Source organism: Engraulis encrasicolus, chromosome 5 (genome assembly GCF_034702125.1).
Source record: "Engraulis encrasicolus isolate BLACKSEA-1 chromosome 5, IST_EnEncr_1.0, whole genome shotgun sequence".
NCBI classification, from domain to species: Eukaryota; Metazoa; Chordata; class Actinopteri; order Clupeiformes; family Engraulidae; genus Engraulis; species Engraulis encrasicolus.
The window spans coordinates 56,363,818-56,387,193 of record NC_085861.1 but is presented as its reverse complement, the minus strand read 5'-3'; the positions used below and the strand labels follow the sequence as shown (position 1 = coordinate 56,387,193).

Here is a 23,376-nt window from a genome sequence, read left to right as displayed (position 1 = left end):
GAGCTCTGCCTGGGCCTCTGCTGCCCTGAATAGATCAAAGTGGAGGGGCCACCACTAAGAGCCTGAGACCCTGAAACCCATATAGGCGGGCTGGCGGGGCAGGGTTGGAGGGGAGCGGAGTATTGTATGTTGGGGGGATGGGTGGGTGCTGCTACTGCAGTGCAACAAGGGAGGTGCTGGTGGTGCTGGTGGTGCTGGTGGTGCTGGTGGTGTTCTCACCTGGAATGACGGGAGAGGCTCTGGAGCAGGAGGACGAGGCTTTGGCCCTCAGCAGAAGACCAACACAAACCATCTGAGGCACTCATCTGTTCACACACAAGGACACAAACACAAGGCATACAGAATGAGTTCACGGTTCCACATTACATTACAGTAGACTCAGCTGATGCTTTTATCCAAAGCGACTACTAAGAGACATTTTAAGTGCAGAGTATTGGTTACAGTCCTTGGAGCAATGTTGGGTTAGGTACCGTGCTCAAGGGCACCTCAGCCATTGAGTGAGATGGCAGGTAACGGTCAGATTCAAACCTGCAACCTTTGAAGCCCTTCTCCTTAACCACTAGGCCACAGCCTACACACAGGACTGTGGGCTATCAGAAGGCAAGGCACAATTCACACCAGCAACACATACATGATAGACTAGTATACTACCCTACAAAGGCAAAGTGCAGTAACTATCTCAGTATTAAAACTGAGGAAAATACCCACAAAGCCTAGGTATTAGGAGATATTTGGACCATAAGGCTTTATCACAAGGTAAATTAGGTGTTTAAGAAGACAAAGTGTAGACTGTAGCGTAACACTAAAGTGGCAATATGGTCGATCAGTGACATCAATGTTTAAATGTATGATCTATACTGTGCAGACAAGCAAAGAACACATTACATCAGCCATGCCATTCATACAAGCGGCAAACCCTAAAGAATGCTTTCAAACTGCCCTGGCGTCGTTTTATTTCCTGTGGTGATGTCACCCTGCTGACACATTGCCCTTAATAAAAAGGCTGTAGTTGTGTCTCAATAAAAAGAGATCTACTGTGTGAAATGAAATGTGGGTATGTCATGGTTAAGAGTTGAGTTATGTGCAGCTGAGGAACAAAACTGTAGCGTGTTGCATACAAACTTTTCTGTTTTGACCATTCATGTGAAAAAAGGCTCCCTTGGGCACAATTCCAGGTCGAATGTTTATATTTAAAAAAAAAAACTTAAAAAGTAGCTCCACTCTCCTTCAGAAGTAAGAAAGGCATACTCATCCCAAATTTAGTGTTTTAATGAAGCATTTGAGTGGGGTATTTTAAAAGCACAAGGCAAGCTGTAAAACTTAAATGTTCAAAATGTAATACATACAAATGTTCTTTTTTGAATACCTGTCACTGGACCAGTTATCAGATTTTAATGTATGCCAACAGAGAAAAAAACCTAGCAGCCAACAAAACATAGCATTTAGAAAAAAAGGCATTTTCTTCATCGTAAGGAGATAACGGGTGAGGCTCAGATTTTTGTTGTCTTTAAATTGATTGGCTACAACTTCCTCCTCCTCTCCACACCAAGCAGTTGATAAGTTTGGACAGACACCTTGTGCTGTCTTGTTGTTGTGGCTTCCAACCACTGCATTGGTGTTGTGACATTTGTGAACGATTCGATTATTTTGAACAGCTTCTACAAGTGAACGATTGGAACCTAGTCACAGTTGGGGGAGCCACTCTTTTCTGTTTTTTTCTTCCCCATGCGTTTTGAGCATGTGACCTTCACGTGAGTAACAGCCCCATAATGCACGCCACACCATCTGAGGCATGCTGTAATTGAAGTAAGGGTTAACGTTCGGCGAGAAGGTCGCTACCGTGGAATAGCAGCACGACAGAGAGAATCTTTAGACCCCGACACGGAGCAGAGTTTATTATAATTTTTCATGTCAAAAGATTGTTGCTGCGCAAAACAAAACAGTGCCGTTGTGGAACACCGCTAGGCAACAGGTAGCCTAGACAACAGGTGTTGTCTATCGCTTTAGTAGTGAAAAGTCTTGTTGCCATTGACAGCGGTCTGATATAGACCAACCCGTCCGTTATCTCAAATATCAGACGTGCGAACGCTGGGGAGCCCCATTGGAAATGAATGGAGCATTCGACCGATGACGTCACACCATATAATAAGGGTTAATTATACCATAGTTCTACTATACTATGACATAACACAGGGCCTGTAGTAATGCACTACGACTCTGTCATTGCCACTCTGGTAACATATGTAACGCCGTGTTTTAACGAGTTAATTTAGGAAAAAAACACAGGTGTCTGCCTCAGAGAGTAGCAGAAATTGTCTTTAGAAGGAGGACGATCAGTGAGTTGTTGTTTGGACAAAATGACCTAGAGGTGGAGTCAATAAGCCTATCTTCATAACACTGAATAAATAATTAAAAACTGTTCAAAAGAGGCAGTTTTTTTTTTAAAAACGGTTCTTGAAAGGAACAAGCCACTATGATCCGCATCCCGTCAAAGAGCCATAAATCCCATCTCACATCTACACTGCATCTCCACCTTCTGTAACCTCCCGTGACAAAGCTCCAGCAGCCTGCCCTGCCACTGCACACAAAGCCCAACACAGAAGTGCCCGTTGCTAAGCAACAGGGTTACATACCTAGGAAGGCACTTGTGCTGTGCTGGCTGCAGCTGCACTCGTCTCCTGAGATCAGACCTGAGATCGCACTCATCACCCCAAGTGCACACACAAACACACACACACACACCATAGATACTATGCCAGAGAGAGAGAGAGAGAGAGACATCACACTCATCACCCCGAGTGCCGTTGCACTACCACACTAGCATCTCTTTCTTTTCTCACACACACACACACACACACACACACACACACACACACACACACACACACACACACACACACACACACACACACACACACACACACACACACACACACACACACACACACACACACTACGAATACCATGGCAGGGACGACAGACCAGGGTTAGGGTGGGGTCTGACAACAGAGCAAGAGATTGCACTTCTCACCCCACATGCTGTTGTACCAACAAACTAATGTCCCTCAAGAGCACCATGGTCTGATCGTTAACGCCCTCCCACTGTACGCTGGCATCCACTTCATTACTGCTCTGCTGTATTCCCTCTTCACTGTAGCCTATGCAAGGTAGGTGTACACTATACACACGTCCACAGGCACACACAGACACAGAGACACAGAGACACAGACACAGACACAGACACAGACACAGACACAGACACAGACACAGACACACACACACACACACACACACACACACACACACACACACACACACACACACACACACACACACACACACACACACACACACACACACAGGAATTACAAACACCATGCCACACAGCCAGACGTTTCACACCATGCTACAGAATGATCCTGTGACCTCCTGTCTCTGTCTTCCTTTTTGTAATTGAGGGTGACAGAGAGGTGAGGAACGAAAAATCAGGAGGTCTCTTTAAGATACAGCACGCTGGATTAAGCTGGCTCGGACCAATGGTGAACCAGCATGCACACAGAAAAAGGGGGAAGAAAACTAGGCCACAGGTATGTTAATGAAAATGGTATGTGGAAGAACTATGTAAAAAAAAATCTTAAGACTGAATGCTAAACATACAACACAAGGCTCTGGGTATTCCTGAAACACACATCACTAGACAGGAAAACAGTTAATATTCAAGCTCTATTTGTATTCACATCAAAGGCAAGGCACACAGGAACAAGCCAAATCATTATAATTAGCTGTGGAGCTAACATGCCTGTTAGGACATTAGCACAAGTCTTAACAACAACAGTCCCTCATGGACGTCCTGGGAGATTCTCCTTCGCCTTTTTCCTGGCTGCTTTTTTGCTTTCATTAAATACCCTTTGCAGTGGTAAGTGTGTGACCTAGAATGCAGGGATGAGAGGGCGGAGAGATGAGAGGATGCGGAGAAGCGTGGACTCTGTCGGCGAGCGTGAGCAAGTCTTGCTGGGAGGGAGCAGCATACAGATTGATTGGACGAGCTCCAGTGAGCAAGCCGTGCCCTGCTAATCTCAGCTAGCGGCCCAGCGCTGAACCCAGAGACGGGAACGCTTTTGGTGAAGCATGGATGCTACCAGCCTGTGTTTTCAGAAGGGTCAGCAACCGAGTACACCCAAAGAGGTGACCCATCTCTTACAAACAACAGCAACACATAAAAGAGAACAGAGTATGAACAGACATATAAAACAGCATATAGTAGGCCCACACATTTCTAGTTAAGTCTATATTTGTGGTCTTGTGCCGAATGGCTTGCTATGGTACCCATGAACTGACTATTGTAGCTTGTTCACCCACTACAAGTGAATACAGGTCAGGGGATTGAAGCAGACATCTATGGCATCTTTTCACACTCTGATCACGAGGGCAACAAACTACACGGGCCAGGCCTTGAGGCACACACACTACACACACACTCTTTTTGGACTTTGGAAGCACTGCTGTGCTGTTTGAGCGTTACGTGTGCCGTATCTATTTCACATATTATGTCAGCAATTAGCCTGATCTTTGATTGGGCTGATGAAGAACACACACACACGGCAATTGTACAGAACTGTACAGAATGGGGTTGGGGGTGAGGGAGGGGTGGCTTCCAATTAATGAATACTAATTAAAGGGCCTTTGTTGACAGCCCATGCTTGGAGAGAAGACAAGTGCGTGCTATTTTCCATGGGCCCTAATTGAAAGCCTTTGTCAGGGCTCTCTCTCTCTCTCTCTCTCTCTCTCTCTCTCTCTCTCTCTCTCTCTCTCTGCCCTGATCCACTGAAGAGGCCCTACATGTTGCTCAGAATAAAAGCGAATGGAAAACATAATTTGATTTGCATGACAACACGGCTGATTTGCAGAGAGTGGGCCAACTGCCCCCTTTCAATGGCTCCTGAAAGGAGCATGCACGATGACGGACAGACAGGGGCAAGAACACACATTCACTGATGAGAGGAGAGAATCAGGTGCTGGGTTTAGTTCACCCAGGCTCACAACAGCAGAGTGCCTCCATTTAGTGATGCAGTGAATTACAGTACTATGTCATGGAAGGAACTCTTCAAAATTAGTTTTCCCCTATATGATTTTTTTTTTAAACTTCAGAGCCAGTTAATGCACATCAATTATAGGCAGAGCGATGTTTTTATGAGCAATGCTTTTACCCAAGCAAAGTATCCATCCATGTGTGATACACACTCACTGGCCACTTTATTAGGTACACCGTGCTAGTACAGGGTTGCACCCCTTTTGCCCTCAGAACTGCCTTAACTGCTACTAGACCAATACTCAGGTAGGCTGTGGCGTGGTTACAATTAGGGATGGGATATCGGTATCGGTGTATCGGTATCGGGTTCAGATATCAACATAATTCAGAGATCGGATCGGATCGGAATTTTCCCAAAGTATCGGAATTTTCCTGATAGCCAGGTGTAATGTTAATTTGAAATCATAACACTTGCATATTAGTTTTCAGGATGGGATTGTTCGTGTTTTACTCGTTACTTTTTACTTATTAATTGGTTACTTGTTCTTCTGACTTTCTTTTCTGACCAAATAGTCTACTTGGGCCTACCTCAAGTTGAAACCCATGCATATATGTGGTTTTGGTATAGGATCTGAGTAGTATCGGTATCGGCAGATATCCAAAATTAGGTATCGAGATCGGATCGGAAGTGAAAAAATGTGTATCGGTGCATCTTACAATGCTCAATTAGTACTAAAGTGTGCCAAGAAAATGTCCCCCACATCAGCCTGTCTGGCACTAACAACCATGCCACGATCAAAGTCACTTCAATCACCTTCCTTGCCAATTCTGATGCCCGTTTGAGCTGCAGAATATCTTCTTGACCATGGGTGCTTCTCAAAGTGAAGTGTTTTAGCCTTGCTAGTGCGAGTAACGGCCATTTTTCACAGGAGTATCCAATTATTACAGCTCAGAAATCTGTGGAAAATGGGCGTAACTCGCACTAGCAAGACTAGAATACTTCAATTTAAGAAATACCTCATGATACATAGGCCTACTTAAAAGCATTGAGTTGCAGCCATACGATTTGCTGAATAGAAATTTGCATCAATGGCCCTGCCGTGGCCTAACAGTAGGCAGAGAGGCTTTATGGGTTTTACGAGAGACAAAAGTCCGGGTGTTAATGTCCACTAAGTGGTGCCAACGGAGGAGCGCAGAGGCAGTTAGAATGAATGGGGTCCTATGGAGCTCAACCATAGATGCTGCCATTGCTTGGGAGAGAATTGTTATCATGTTTTCATTTTAATTTTCCCAAGGGCATGATAAATTATCCTTTCAATTAGTTTGATTTTTTAAACTCGCTTGATCTTTATAAAATACGCCTTTATTGCCAATATTACATCACGAGTGACTTAACACACTGCGTTTGGATTGGTCGACTGGCTGTTAGCAAAATGCTAGCGGAGGCTGACTCGTAAATGCCAAACTTGTAAGAAATCAGAAGGATATAACTCCCAGGTTATTGTACATTTGATTTACATCCAAATCGGTTTCTCAGAACCCACAGTAATATTGTCAGGTTTCAGCCAACAGCAAGCAAAATTGTATGTTAATAGCGCCAGCTTTATGGGCTGCGCTCACTTGACAGCGCTGCTCGGTGAACTGCAGGCACAGGTGTGATGGCGAGTTTGGACACTGTATGTAAACCCACTGTGCGGTAGTAGGGCACTGGGTTACTACGCTGGCGACACGGGTTCGATTCCGGCCCAGGTCATTTGCTGATTCTTCTCTGTCTACTAAAGTGGTGGGTGAGTGTACATGCTCATAAGGAGTGTCTAAACTCCTTACCCTAGTAGTCAATTCACCTGACAGTTATCCACCTGGTGAAATACATCACCATGTGTTTTGTTGTTCAAATGACCCATGTACTATAGAGGAGAGCACTTTAAAGACAATATGGACTTGATTTTTTTTTTTTGCTGGGTTTTACAGTATGTAAGATTAAGCCATCACTGTCTCCAGCACAGTATGTCCATGGCATATGGCCACGACACATTTCAGTTCCGATCTATTTTCTCAATATGACTTTTGTGTATGATAATATGTTATAGAAATATTGTTGTTGCTGTTTTGTTGTTGTTGTATGACTCTAGTTATTAAGTTTGTTTTGAATTTTTAGACCTTCCAAAGACTGCCACCATTTTCTTTCTGCCAGAGCCCAGAGAAGTCAAGATGTCTCTACTGTTCAGATGATGTATGTACTATTTCGATAATTATGATTTGCAAAACATCCAAAATTTGATCAGGAGGTCACCTCAACATTTTTTCATTTACACATTCGTTACATTTACACAAGAGTCACCAAGCCATTTCCCCGTTTCACCATTCTTTATAACTTCTGACCAGGGCTTGACGTTGGCACCTGCCAACCGGCCAAAAAGGGTTAAAACTTGGCCTTGGCTAATAACAATTTTAGTCTCACTAGCCACTTTGGCAGGTCACATATTTTTGGGTATGACATATCTCAATAGCATAGACAATATATCCTGTGTTTGCACCTTGTGTTACATTTAGGTTCAAGAAAGATCATTCAGATTCTATTTGTCTGATATACTGTAGGTAGTTTCATTGAACACACAATGTTCATAGCACTGATCGTCAAAACTGTGGCTAGCAGAAATGTTGAATGGCTAGTGACTCTGGAAAACCACTAAGCCACTGTGGCCGGAGAGCAAAAAGGGAGCAAAAAGTTATTGTCAAGCCCTGCTTCTGACACATCTCCAGAGTGAGTGGGTGAGTTTGGCAGTGGGGGTAAAGCCCATGTATAAAACAAGAGGAGGACTGCTGGGTGGGGGGTTGGCTTGACTTGGCTTGGTGTGTAGTAAGCTGATGAGGAAGGTATATGTATGGATGGATGGATGGATGTGTCACATCCTGGACTGGCGGCTGTGCGGCCCTAATGAAGAGGTGAGAGGCTCGGCTGGTGACTCAGCTCTGGCTGGCTGGCTGGATCGCCATGTTCAAGGGGGAGCAGCTGTGAGTTTGGGGACAGCTCTGCATAAAATGCTGCTGTAGTAGCTCCACCGACCCTCCTCCCACCACCAACCCCCCAAAACCCTGCACAGAGGGAGGCCGTGGGTCTCTTCCCCTGGGGGCCTCTGGATGGGGAACTATGCAGGCAGGCTGAGGCTGTGGTGGAGGAGGAGGAGGAAAGGGAGACTTACGGTGGTGTCCCTGGACTTGGCCCGTACCCAGTTAATGAGGCCAGGCGTGAGACTGGCTCCCAGGAGGGAAGGCAGCCAGCAAGCTAGCTAGTGCTGCTGTGCTGCTGCCCGTGTATGTATGTAGCTGCCAAAAGCCTGGCCTTCTCTCCTGGCCCCTACATTATTCATAAGCATCGCTGCTGCTGCTGCTGCTGCTGCTGCTGCTGCTGCTGCTGCTGCTGCTGCTGCTGCTGCTGCTGCTGCTGCTGCACATGCTGCCACTGGCCTGGATGGCTGACTATGTCCTGGGAGCGTCTTACAGCCCCCCCCCCCTTCCTTCTCTCTCTCTCTCTGGTATACACATACAACAGTCAGGAGAAGGGAGGAGGGCTCGGAAATGTGGATGTTCACAGAGGGGGTAGGACACAGCCTGGATCCTGAACCATTTAAATATAGGGACGTTTTTTTTCTGGAATGGGGGGGTGTGTGGATTTGAAATTCAATATTTCCAAGGGGTGTGTGAAAGGCAGACAGTACAGGATAAAGGGATATGAATGCATATGAATTTCTCAACTCAAATCTGCAAGAGACCCCCACAAGGTCTCCACAAGGATAATTTAAACTTTTCTTATCACATTGCTTGGGTCCTCTGCTGAATGGGAGCGGGGTGCATATTTGAGGAACCGTGGCCGTTTTCATCCCATTCCCTTTCATGAGAACAGTAAAATAAAAACATTACATTAGCAGGTGTCCCTTCGAAGGTCAGTAACCTCAGTCTCTCAAGCTCACCCTTCACAGTTTAAACACTCAATGGCCTAAACTCAAGTGTCCACCACCGTGTGAATAACACTGCCTAAAAAACAGAGTTAACACTTAAACTATTCCCACTAACCCATCAATAGCGTCCCCTGGTCTAATTAGGAGAGGGATGACTCACCATGAGTCAATAGCTTCAGTGTGTCTGTGTGACATACACACACACGCACGCAGGCACACACACTGAAATTCCCCTTCGGGACCTTTTCCTCTTGAACTTTGTATGCATTTGCTCATAGCCCCAGTAATGAATTTCCTCTGTGAGTCTAGACCAGGAAATAGAGATGGAGGTCAGGGTACTGATTAAACACGCACGCACGCACGCACGCACGCACGCACGCACGCACGCACGCACGCACGCACGCACGCACGCACGCACGCACGCACGCACGCACTCACTCACTCACTCACTCACTCACTCACTCACTCACTCACTCACTCACTCACTCACTCACTCACTCACTCACTCACTCACTCACTCACTCACTCACTCACTCACTCACTCACTCACTCACTCACTCACTCACTCACTCACTCACTCACTCACTCACTCACTCACATTTGTAGGGATCTGTCTGTTTGTCAGGGTACTGATTAAGCGCATACACACACGGGCATACAGGCACATTATTGGGCTCTGAGTGTTTAGCTGCGGCCAGCCAGGCAGCCAGCCACCCCCCGACTGGATTCACAGGCAAACAATGAGGCGATGGCCGCCCGGCCGACATCTCCATCCGCATCCGCTAGATGTAGCCCTGCAGATCGATAGGCCAACATCCATCAATCTCCCTTCTCTTACAGCAGATATCACTTTTTGATTGCACACCTCCCTCCCGCCCCCTCTCTCCCTCCCTCCCTTCACTCTCCCCTCACTCGCTCAAAAGTACTGACAAGCAGACAGAATAGAACAGCCACTGGCTACAACATGAGGAATGGACAGGCCTGTGAGTGAGTGCTGGTCTGGGCAAAACAACAAAACACAGCACAGAATGGCAAGCCTTCACAGCCACATGGAAAGAAATGTATGCAAACAATTTCACAACCTATTCATTAGCTATGGACACTTTTTGTTTATCTGAACAGATAAAGACAAGGTTTTAAATTATTGCCTAATCCCAAAGTAGCACACACTAACAATACATGAGAAAAATTTAGCACATTTGAATAGTAACTATTTTGCGCAGGTGGCAGGTTACAAATGTATGTCTTTTGGGATCAGACTGTTTGTTTTTCAATTACAAACTGTCTTGGCGTGTGTAATAGGAAATTGACACTACTGAAGCATAATAGTTGCTGCATGACCTCACCGAGAGAGAGAGAGAGAGAGAGAGAGAGAGAGAGAGAGAGAGAGAGAGAGAGAGAGAGAGAGAGAGAGAGAGACAGAGAGAGAGAGAGAGAGAGAGAGAGAGAGAGAGAGAGAGGGAGGGAGGGAGGGAGAGATAAAGAGTTGAGTGTGTGCATGTGGATGATTGTGAGAGCGAGCATGGGTAGTGTATGGGGGTGGGAGGTCTGCTCTGCTAGGAAGGATAAATAAATCCTTGGGTCTGTTCTCTCAGGGGACCACCAGTGAACCTCTAGCCGGTAAATTGTTAATAGGATTTGATTGAGAGTGCGAAAAGCACTGGCAAAGGAACCTTCCTGATGAGACATTAGCCCTGGGCTTCTTTTCAAATATTAACATTAGCACAGGTGCGAGAGCCCTGTTTATGGCCATGGTTCAACTTCACACACACACACACACACACACACACACACACACACACACACACACACACACACACACACACACACACACACACACACACACACACACACACACACACGCGCACACACACGCGCACACACACACACACACACACACACGCACACGCACACCGTGGCCATGGTTCACAAACACAGTGGGCAGCACCAGGGGCTTTAGCTCAATAGTAGGCCTCTTACTAACACTACAGTAGGCGTGTTGCTGTACACGGCAGAGACACCCGTGCATGATTTCCTGGGGGAAGATAAATACATTAAAAATGCAAAAATTGTTTAATTCATACTGTATATAAATTAATCATGGTGGTCATGGGTGAGCAGTTAGGACATCAGGCTCGTGCCCCAAGGGTTGCTGGTTTGATTCCCGTCACCGTACTGGTGAGGCATAAAAGCAATTTCATTGTGTGTACTTCGGAGTGTTATGTCACAATGACAATGGGAGTTTCTCAATGGGTCTTAGAAGCTGTTTACACGTATATCAATATTTTTGAAAACACATTGGTTTTGGCCTTTCGTATACACTTCGTCAATGGAGTTTTAGAAGGTGCATTTCCAAACCAAAAAACATAAAAATATCCCATTTAGGGGGCTAAAACGCACATGTCACAATGGAGGTTTTTTCTTATCCACATGTCGTGTTAACACGTAAAGGGATAAAAAAATATCTGCATACATGTAACCAGCACTTAATTTTTTTTCACAAAAAGGAGAGGCAAAAATAGCCTCTTTGGCAGAGATCAGCAGTAAGCTGGGAAGGAGCACAACACCAACGCATTTAAGTTCTGAATGATATTTGCCTGCGAGGCTACATTCAATTTACAGTACAACAGCTTTCATACAATCACAATCAAGGAACTTAGAAATCAGTTTTAGAATAATATGATTAATTACATAATGTGAAAATTTCAAACAATTCCCAGAGCTTTGGGATGGGTGAGTGAGCACAGTGGCAAGAGGTCTCGATGACAGTTCTCTGTGACTCTCAAACAGCATATACAAAGGAGTCACAGTGTCATTTAGGAGTTTTATTCGCATAGATATACCGAAAAGTATAAAAATGGTTTTGCTTTTAAGAAAGTACAAAACTAAAGTCTCTTCTGCTCAAAACAGATGAGCTGGGTTTGGTACAGGATGGACGGAGGGAGCATAGCAGGGCTCTGACTGTGAGTGGGCTAATGCAGTGATGGCACCCAGCCAAGACAGGATTTGGGAGACGGCAGCGGTCCTGGACGAGATGAGCTGGTTCTGCCCACTTGTGCTTGTAACAAGATCAACCTGCAGCCAAATCAATGGCCCTCTGGCTAGCCAGAGCTGCCCAATGCACAAATAAAAAGAAAAACAAACTTCTGGCCCAAAACAAGTTGAATCAGCCTCTCAACACATTCATAGACGGCATATAAGAACCATCCGTCACATCACTCACAAAGATGCTGCCTTCATGGAGCCAAGAGAGGCACTACAGTACATCTGAATTCATTTTTGCTAATAAATAGTGTGTAGTTAAGTTGTCCACACTTCGTTTTGAACTAACAGGACCTGTTGTACCGATAAAGAAGCATGGGATTTTTTTTAAATGAGTGGTCTAAAATGGATGTTCTGTCAGGACCATTACAGTCAACAAACACAAGACAAGAAATTGTCAATGCAATTTCTTTATTGAATAGCTATGAATTAGATTTGGCGGTGTGGCTCACATGAATTGTCTGGTGCTAAACATCTAAACAATGGGCTGGCTCAGGATCAATCCTCCCCGAACGCTCTGCAAGACATTTTGAAGTAATTTTCATTTCTGTTTTTTTCTTGAAGTAGTGAATAAGCACTGATGACAGGTAAATACATTAATTCTTCTTTTCATGACACTGCTTATGACCTATGTGTCTAGAGGAAGCACCCCACTCCCCCTCCTCCTCTCAATCTCACCACCCACACGGCGTCAACCATCTCCGCTTTACCCCTTAGCCGAGGCAGTGACCACAATCCCAGTGCAAGAGTCTTTCAAACATGCTGAAATGCACTGTAGTAGCTAGCAAACACACTGCAGCCTCTGCTCAATCTGCTAGAAATTGGACATGGTTTTGTCCATAACATTTGTCCTTGAGGAGCAGCAGTGGGTTCGTAACTTTTGTTGAGAGAGAGAGAGAGAGAGAGAGAGAGAGAGAGAAGACACGGAAGGGAGGTAGGAGATGGAAAGGGAGAAGGGTGGAGATATAGGAGAGAGGGTGAGAGAGAGAGATACACAGAGAGAAAGAGGAGATAGAGAGACAGACAGACAGACAGCGAGAGAGAGAGAGGGAGAGAGAGAGAGAGAGAGATAGACAGAGACAGAGAGAGAGAGAGAGAGGGGAGAGAGAGAGACGGGGGAGAAATGAGGAAAAAAAGACGAGGGGCCTGAAGCAGCCTTGCCCTCTCTCTCTCGTCCCTGAATCCCACCATCCCTTCACCAGTGTGCACAGCGCACACACTTGCTCTTTCACACCCTCTGGCTATCTGCTATTGGAGACGCAGAAAGCTCGCACCTATGTCATCTGACAACACAGTGTTGTAACGAGGGAGGGGATCTGATGGTCTGCCTATTCTGGAAACTCAAACAGCACGGCCGGCTTAGACTCTGGAAAACACATTCCTCTGAAAATATGCCCATGGATCGGACCAGCGCGTGCGCATTGCGCGGACACACACATACGCACGCGCACACAGACTGCTACTGTAGCCACTGAAAGCGCTCATTGTTCTCGCCTGGCTGGGCATTTAAAATAAATTGAACACCCAGCCCTTTCAAACCCCTTGAAAATGTAACTTACACTCATTTGAAACCTTTTGATCATGCCTAAGTATACACTCCCTGAAAAGAAGCGTTTCACACAGCATATCCTGTACTTCATGAAACGTGGAATACATCAGTCTGGCTGTGCAGCACTCAGGGTGGAGTTTGTGTCTATGGAGCCACCCTTTAATACGAACTTGGTTAGAATAGCTACCTTGATGTACCACAAGACTGAGGATGTCAGTGAATTTTGTGCAGTGTGAGGGGAAAACATTCACTGGCTGGTATGTTTTGCCGTTGTCAATACTAGTGTTAAGTGAAATACCCAGAATTGCTTAATTTTTTTTGACAATGTTAGCCCAGGTATAACATAAAATATGCAATACAGTATGTTCTTAGCTCCAGGCAAGAAGTGAGAGTTACTGGTAGTAGCAAACATTCTATGAATGTAAGGAGTTCACTTACAACACACAACTACTACATAACAACACCTTATTTCAGGGATGTAAGTAAAATGTGTCAGGCATTCAGTGAAATTGTAATGCCATCAAAAACTCGGCCATCAAGAGCAATAAGAGCAAGAAAGAGAATAGCAGCAAGAAAAGGTTTGCTGCATTAGAAAATAGTGACCGTGTAGCGCTTTCTACATCCGAGACCGGTGTGATGATCTAAAATACACCGGTATGTGAAAATGATGCTGTGATGATACAGTACAGATCAGAACTGAAAGATTTGAACAATTCTGACATTGGAACATGCCCGTTATGCTATGTTACATTACGGTACATTTATGCTATACATATGATATCAGTTGCAGCAATGGAATTAAGTATAGCTTAAGAGGTAGGGAAGGGAGCGAGCTATAGACATAATGGACTGGATCGACAGATTGAGCGGTCTATTGCTGATGCTGCAATTGGTGTGATGCAGCAGGGTAGCTTCCATTTCATTAAATTAATCAATACAGAAATGTATAACAAGCAGACAAATAACTGCAACTTATAAATCTACAACCTACCACCTAACTTGTGGAGTTATCCTCATCATAATTAGCATTTACCCCATCCAGCTCCATCACTTCACATTTTTAGCAGGCCCCATTTAGTCTTCATATAGTCAATTTTAATACAAAATCAGGCTAACTCTTGATTGGCAATGTCCTCAGTTTCTCATTGTGTTTTAATGTCCAATCGTGCTATGATTGATGAGGGGAATTTACAAGGGAATTTATTTAATGAATTCATTCATGAATTAATTTCAATCACAATCACTGTTGACTTAAGGAAAATAAGATCTGTGAATATTACGATGATGTATTAATCTGCAGTGACATCTTAGAAAATTAACAACCAGTTTTAATAGATTTCATTTTGAAGCAAGGTCAAATGCCATGTGCACAGTGCCTGGTGTGGCATAGGCATGAAACTCCTGAAAGCTGGGAGAGCTGGGAAAGCTGACAGGGAGGCAAAGGGGTCAGTTGCCCCCGCCCAGTCAAAGGAGAGGGGGCAGGGGGCCAGAATTGGGTCCTTAGTAAAACTCAAACTCAAATTGACAGGGGGGCAAAATCAAAAAATGACTCGGCCTGAGTTCAACATCCCTAGCTTAATATGTGTGCATTACTGAATGCATACATGCGAATACACTGTACACATTCACAACATGACCCGTGTCAATGGTAGTTTGTGACTGGAGCGAAAACATTCGTAGATCCAAAAGGGGGTCCCAGCAGAAAGAAGTTTGGGAACCACTGGCTTACAGTATGTGGAGAGAGCACACGTTCTTACCAGGCGTTTGATGACCCGTAGCAGGAGCCTCTGCTCCCGGGGTTGGGGGTGTGCTTGCAGTGCCTGCTCCAGAGAGAGCAGGTCCTCAGGGAAGAGGCAGTCGGGGCCCTGTCCGCCGTACATCTGGGCCAGCAGGGACAAACACTGGCTGGCCTCGTCGTACACCTCAGGGTCTGTGCTCACCAGCTGCGAACAGACAAGAAAACCCACCTACACGTTAACAAAGCTCTCCCCTCTCTCTCTCTCTCCACCTACTCACTATTATAATGTGTATGTATATACATAAACTCAACCTGAAGCTGTGTTCCTGCTTCAGCTAACTTTCTAGTCCAGTTTCATCAGAAAGTATTATCTAGTTATGAAACGGCATTGAAATGTGTTGAACATTGCCCGCTACAGTGCATGCATTCTGCACTTCCTATAACAGCACGTAGCTTGTCTGGCGAAACTAATCTTTTTAAATGCAGAATTGTTGAAAGAATTTATTTTTAAAAAGAGAAATAACATTGGATACATATTAAATGCATCTCTTGTTTAATGTTGTTGATTGCATCAGGAAGGCAAAAAAGATCTTGGCTGATCCTAGTCACCCCAACCATGAACTGTTTACTATATTACCATCTGGGAAACGGTACAGAAGCCTGAAGTCTCACACCACCAGACTCCAAAGTTTCTTCCACCAAGCAGTTAGATTACTGAATTCATGCTGAAGACAACAAGGCACTTTCTTCTACCCCCCCCCCCCTTTTTTTTTTTAAAAAAAAAATCTTTTTGAGGACACAAGAAAAACACAACAATTTTTACTCTTTATAGGCTTCAAACCTATAATAAGACGTAATAAACTAATCTTGAATCTTGAATCTTGAATCTTGATTGGATTTGGGGACACAGGATTGTAATCAAGTGAGTCCGGGGAGTGAGTTATTCAGTCGAGTTTATCCAAGTCTGAATCACAGGACAAGGTCTGAGAAGAGAAGAGGTCTATAGTCTATTGGCAAGACCAGCTGCCGGTACCAAAGAATGTACAGGCAAGTAGGCTTACCTGCACTTCTGTAAGAAATGTGTTGTATGTCCAGACACAGTTTGTGCAGCCATTTTAGGGCTAACAGAAGTTGATTCTTAGTCTTCTGCAATAAATTGTTTAGGTAGGCAGGCACACATGAAACTCATCCCCACAACGTTATGCCATGAATAGCTTAATTCTGCACAAGCATGAATCACATGTGCCGTCCCAAAAAATGCCACCACCTGTGGAATGGTGATGCCCATGGAACAGTACTTCTGGACCTCAACATTGTCAAGTCAAGTCTTTCCGGGCATGAAAACCTTTGCGTTCTTTGTTGGTACCAACCACCTGTTCACTATTGAACTAAGGATGACTTCAACAATATGCTTCAATGAGAAATGTAAGCTGTGGCGTGAAGTTCTGCTAGGAAGACAAGACGCTACCTCACTTTCATCTTATTTGTCAATCGAGTCTTCTATGGTAGAAATGTAAGCCTGTGACGTTAAGTTCTGCTAGGAAGACGAGACGGTGACTCACACTCATCACTGCCCTTAATTATCCAATCATAGCTCCCGGATGGAGAATCCCACGTCACTCGCTTATCCTCAGCTTTACGGCCAATAGAATGTCTACGCCTTGGTTTTAAAAGTCTTTGTCTGTTTCCGCTCTTTGCTACTCAGAGTAAGCAGACGCCGACGCCCCACCTCCATCCCCTTCAACCTCCATCTCCTTCAACCTCCATTTCCTGGACCCCTTCTCCTTCAACCTCCGTCTCCTTGGACCCCATCTCCTTCAACCTCCATCTCCTTGGACCCCGTCTCCTTCAACCTTCGTCTCCTAGGACCGCATCTCCTGCAACCTTCGTCTCCTTGGATCCCATCTCTTTCAACCTACGTCTCCCGATGTCCTGGTTCCCTGGTCCGCTTCAGCCTTATCCCTATGAGCCATCGTCACCAGTTGGTCCCTGTCCTGTAATGGGGGTAGGCTTCGCCCCTGCCTCATCATCGGTAGGATATGAGCCCCCCGTTTTACAAATTATATTCTGCAGGTCGGGGACCTGCGCCAAAGAGAAATGTTGCCTCCCTGAGTATTAATAAATACATTTCATTTCATTTTGTCTATTGAGTCTTCTATGGTAGAACTTACCTTCCAACCTCAATATCATATGTTGACAAGTGTGTTAAACATGTATTCAACCAGGACATGCACCAGATGTCTAAAAGGCCATCTATTTTAAGAAATTGGGATAATGAATAAGGTAAAAAGCTACCAATTTCATATGTCATGTCCAAAAACTAGAGATATGTAGGTATAAGGAAATCACAACTAGTATTTGCCCCTCCAGACTGTACCGGTATTCTTTATTTAGGGTGCTTGGCTCAAGTATCACAAGGGTGCCTCATGCCCCAGGATAGAGGGCCATCTTGAGGCAGAGAGGGAGAGAGCCTTTCACTTTTCCAAAAGCACCCAACCCCTTTCCCAATCCAATGCCACAACAAAACAAAAAACACCAACCCTCCGCTGCCCTTGAGGATTTTCCATCTCAATTGTCCATTCTGCCCCCAGAAAAGCCAGTGGGTGTGAGCCCTGGGATTTCAGGCCCAGGACCCTCTTTTCAGCGCTGATTCGTTGCTGCCCCCTTCTCCTCCCTAACACAACACCCTAATCCCATGGAGGCCCCAAGGGGCCAGTGGGCAAAAGGGCTCCTGTCCTTTTGTGTCTCCCGCCACCCTTCTCCCCAATGGGTGGAATGCTTAGAGCGCACACAATGTGCCCCCTTAAGGGTGGGGACAGCACTCCTCCTCCCTCACCTCCCCCGCCCCAAGAAAGGGCTCCCTCGCCCCGCCACCCCTGGGCTTTGCCGGTGGGCCCTCTGTTGTTCACATGCCACCACAGAGTCACTGCAGACAAGAGCTAACACCTGCTTAGCCCCGCTAATACAACACCCCTGTTTATTTAGCACCGCTTGTAGATGCGCAAGTGGGAGGGGCTTGGGAGAAAGGCAAAGGCGCAAGAATCAAATAGGAGGGAGTGACATTTCTGAAAAGGCAAGTGATGGAATCAAGGAGATTAGGGGGTCCCCCCTTCACTCGTCGCGTTGCTGCCCACCATGTCAGGATGAAAGGCTGATAGAATTCAGGAGAAAAAGCTGTAACTCAATGACTGCCAATGCTTGTACTCGTAAAAAACAGTGTTTCAAAGTCTTCCACTGTCCACTTGCACTGTCTCCCCAAAGATGACCTTAAACACTATAACTATCCTGAACACAAAATTACACTCAGTCTCCTGAATACACACACACACATACACAAACACACATACTGCATTCATAACACAACTCACAAGTGCGCAACAGAGAAGAGCTGAGGGCAACGGTCCTCCTGTCGTCTCACAGACACAGTCTGCTCTAACGGTGCTAACCCAACCCATACAGCCATCAGAGACACTGGTACTCACATACTGTACGTACAGACATAAACACACAATGGAAAGGGGCCCAGGGGGATGTTGTCTGCTTCTGTGCTCTTCAGTGCAGAAGCCTCGTGACAATGTCCTGCCTGCCATGCTGTCTCTGTCACGGCTCCAGAGAGACATCCGAGAGATGCACCAGCCAGCATTCCCACTCTCATGAGTTTGAATGTGTACACAAACACAAACACAAACACAGACAAACAGCCTGTGGAGCTGTTCAGCAGTCTGCAAAAGAGAGAAGCCGGATGGGGAAAAACTGCCTGGAATCAGGCTCGAAGGCAAACAACGTCCCATGAGCCGTTGGAATGAAGTGGTGCCGCATCTCAGATGAATCACGGCTTCCCTTCTGCCGGCAGGCCGCGCCGTGACCTGAGCGTGGCAAGCGAGAGCTCGGGTGGGTGGCGGAGCCAGTCCCCCTGTCGATGGGCACAGCTTGGCGAGGTGGCGAGGGCAAGGGACCCAGCCTGTTGGAAGTGCCGTGGCAGTGTGGGCAGAGAGCATGTGGCTCGAGGGCGAGTCGGAGCGGTGGTGGTTGAGTGAGCGGGGTCCCTCGGGCACAGCAACAGGGCATGCAGCATGCAAGGAACTCGCTCCCACTGGGGGGGCTGATCTCCACCACCATCTGTGTCTCGGTCCACTTGCTCTCAGTGTTGCTTATCCATGCATGTAAATGCAGCATGTGAACATTGGAGAGAGAGTTGGGAACAGGTGTATGACAGTGTGATGATTATGTATTTGCAAATAGTTCATTGTATTTTCATGTGTGTATTTGGGATAGTGTCTCAGGATGTGTAAAAGTAAAAATCAGTATAAGAGTTTGTCCATTTGCTTGTGGTGTTGCTTATCCATCAGCTGAGAATTGGGCTAATTGGGCTTGTGTAGTTTGAGGCCGTCTTAAGTGTGGTCATGTGTGCTTATTGTGTGTATGTGTTGGATGGCATGTTTGTGCTCATTTGTATACAGTATATGATCATTTGTTGTGAATCATATAAACTAGTGCAGAGCCCGTTGGGCCCAGTTTCGTTCTGGTTTTAACAAAACTGCTGTGTTTGGTATTGTGACGTGGCGCAAAAGAGGTAAGGTTCCTGCCAGCGTCTTCAATGTTGGGTTTACTGCTGATTCCATGAAAATGTTCATATCTTCCCTATTTTTGTCCAAACAGCGTGAAACTTTGCGCTGCAATCCGCTGTACCACTTCCAAGTCACCATTCACGTTTGAGATGTTTTGGTGCTGTGCTGTGGGAGTTACACAGGCCACAGATAGAACTTTCTTGAATTATTAGATAGATGTGAATGTGACAGTATGAATGAGAATGCAAAGATATGCTTTGGTAAGTAATACTGTCTGTCATGTGTTGTGTTCAAGTGCGTATGTGAAAGAAAGAGAGAGACGCAGGAATTTGTGTGCGTGTGTGTGTGGGTGTGTTTGTGTGTGTGTGTATGTGTGCGTGCTGCACGCTCACACACGTGCACATGTGCAGGGTGAATAGAACTCTAAAGTGAGCACAAGGTCAATGTGGAAAGTTCTAGAACTTCTGCTGGGGCAAAGACTTGCCAGTCAGCAGTTTCAATGCGCTGCTGTCCACTGACCACAGCCCCAGTAAAAGCCAGCAGCACAGGCTAGACTCTAGGCTCTCTGGCCCCCAAACCGACCTAGACATATAGCTTCATCTCCGTCTGTACACAGGGAAACCCACAGGGCAGGACAAAGGGGTCAGTTGTCCTAGGCCCAGGGAGAGGAGGGGTCCAGAATTGTGTCCTCATTACATTGCATGAATTGGGTGAGGGTTTCCTTCAGATGACTTTGTCCCGGACCCGGGCAAAGCTGTCAGCGGCCCTGTCTGTACACACCGGAGCACTTGCAAACAACAAGCATCCACTAACATTCGCTCTCTCTCGCCCATACAAAATTCATCCCCCATCTATTATTGACGGTGAAAATCCGATGAATTTATTCCACTGTATCTTGCAGCAATTTAAGCCGTCTGCATTGAGTGGATAAAAGACAATCTTCATTCCTAAATTATGAATGCTCCAATGTTTAGATTGATCATTTCAAGATGAGTTTTCACAATTCACCATCGGGCTGCGATAAATTGCTTTTTTTTGGCTGAATAAATAAATAGAAAAGCAGAAAATGGAATGCGGCCCAAAAAAGCTTTTGGAAAGGAAAAAAAGGTGAAGTTATTCTGTCTTTTGCCAGCGCATGGAAAGTGAATCAGCATAGCACTCATTATTTTATGGCCCTATATCGAATTAGACCCGTGTCAAGAAAGCAGCCACTCGATCGATATGGCCGGGCCCCTGTCAAATGTGTTAAATACTTGAGTCATAGCAGTGCAGTGGCATAAAAATGAAATGAAAGCATAAATGATCCAGCTTGTGCTAATATAACATGTAGTCAGCACTGCTCAATTTGTTGTCTCTGATCGTGCCTACTGGCAGGTCATGGCTGTGTGTGTACAAACACCGAAATAATCACACTTCATTGCTCGATACAGTATTGACAGACACCTACCGGTATTGATTTTTTATGGTGCAGGTTCACGGTGTCAACTGATACAATCTATTAATGAATGTAAGGTTCAGCAAGCAAAACCTAAGCTGTGTGGTCCTTAATGATGTGGACAGTAAATGTTACATTACTGTACTTTTCAACAACAACAACAAAAAAATCACATCAGTGGATTTTATCCATGAAGTTGATGTTAATCTCTAGCTATAAGGCAGTATAAGAAAATATCACCCATATCACACAATTTGTAGTAAAGTATGAAGAATGAGGACCAGCCGTAGCTCAATCGGCTGGGCACTGCACTGCTATATAGGCAACCCAGGTTCGATTCTGGCCTGAGGTCATTTGCCAAACCGTCCCCATCTCTCTCCCCATTCATTTCCTTTTGCCTCTCTCACTGTCCTGTCACAAATAAGGGTAACCCCCCCCACACACACACACACACACACACACCTATATAAAAAAGTATGCCCGGATGTCCTACTACAGGTGACACAGCTAAGGAACGCATGCACGCATGAACGCACACACACGTAACACCAAAATAAAAAGCTGTCACCATTTGAATGAGCAGACTGTTCAGGTCCGTTAGTGGCTTGTTGATGAGAAGAAGCTCCTCAGCTGCCTGCGTCTCGTCAGAATGTTCTGGTGTCTGACCCTGGAAGAGAGAGAGACACACACACACAATGAGTTAAGGCCCATTCATACACTGCATGAGAGATGAATAATCTAAAAATCACAACATTCCAAAGGATACTGGAGAACATTCCATGAACATTTCTTTCACCATACCACTTGAACTTTACTCTTTACACCTTACATACAGCATCTACACTACTTTATAATACATGTATGACCACTGATTGTACTTCTGAAGCTCTGTGTATGTGTGTATGTGTGTGTGTGTGTGTGTGTGTGTGTGTGTGTGTGTGTGTGTGTGTGTGTGTGTGTGTGTGTGTGTGTGTGTGTGTGTATTTATTGTACATGTCTGTATCAGTATGTTAGTGTTTTACTGCCCGCCCACTGCAAGGAATGCAAATTCAAGTATCAGTATGTTTGCTTTCTTTAGTGTGTGTGTGCGTGCGTGTGTGTGTGATTACTGTCAAATGTCAATAAAGTACACTTGACTTGACTTGAAATTATATTTGCCTGTGTGTCGCTGTTGACTATTTCAGTTGTATATTTCATTGGGTCAGAGGTGGGCTGTGAACATTTGCGAAAATTTGAAGTGGGCCTCAAGTTGGAAAAGGTGGGGAACCCCTGGTGTAGATTGGTAGACATTGGTAGACATGATAAATACGGATGGAAGCATGACGGTATTGATGGTTAAAATACATGAACAGACTTGCATGCGTTATTGACATAGCGTATGGATTAGGCTTCAGTCTAGTCTGACCAAGCAGCAGCGATTTCAGACGTTTCAGAGAGTAGTCTTGACCCATGTGTAAAAAAATGTCTCCGTATGTTAGCCGTATGTAGGCTACTAGTTGAGGCAACAGTCAATTAGACCACTTTCCTATGAAACTGCCATCTTGACCATTTGTCGCACGGGTCAGAATCGGACCACAGTCTGATGAAATATAGACAAGGATATGATATGCTGGATACAAAATCTGCCTACTATATACAGTATATCCCCCTTGTAAGACCTTTTGGATCCTCTGGTCTATCACTGGTTCATAATGTCCATTATTGGACATTTGCATTTGGTGTTTGACATAAATCTGACCACCGTTTAAATGCGAAATTTCTTTTTTCCCTGAATTTAGTGCCGCCCCTAGTGGTCAGTCATGGAATAGTCCTTAAAGATCTAATCAGTTTCCCAGACTATGGGTGCTCCGTATTTGGCAAAGTATGAAAATGTTTTGCTTTTTAAGCACAAAGAAAAAAAAACAAGAAAGGTAGAGATAGAGATAGAGAGAGAGAGAGAGAGAAAGAGCAAGAGAGAATGCACATATTAACAGGAAGTACTCAACCATCCCGACGCCCCTGCCCCTGCCCCTGCATGGTGTTTTAAATCGTGCTGGCAGTTTTCCTCGGTTTCTTT

The 23,376-nt window shown here is 45.3% G+C and overlaps 1 protein-coding gene across 1 annotated transcript in view; it reads right to left on the bottom strand.

The window, feature by feature from the left end:
• ulk4 (unc-51 like kinase 4) overlaps positions 1–23,376 on the bottom strand; it is a 141,514-nt gene that overhangs the window by 2,490 nt on the left and 115,648 nt on the right. Inside the window, exons 34-36 of the mRNA XM_063199756.1 lie at positions 21,889–21,987; positions 15,337–15,522; positions 220–305 (exon numbers count right to left, since the gene is read on the bottom strand). Of these exons, the coding sequence (XP_063055826.1) occupies positions 220–305; positions 15,337–15,522; positions 21,889–21,987 (371 nt within the window). The remainder of the gene's footprint in view (positions 1–219; positions 306–15,336; positions 15,523–21,888; positions 21,988–23,376) is intronic.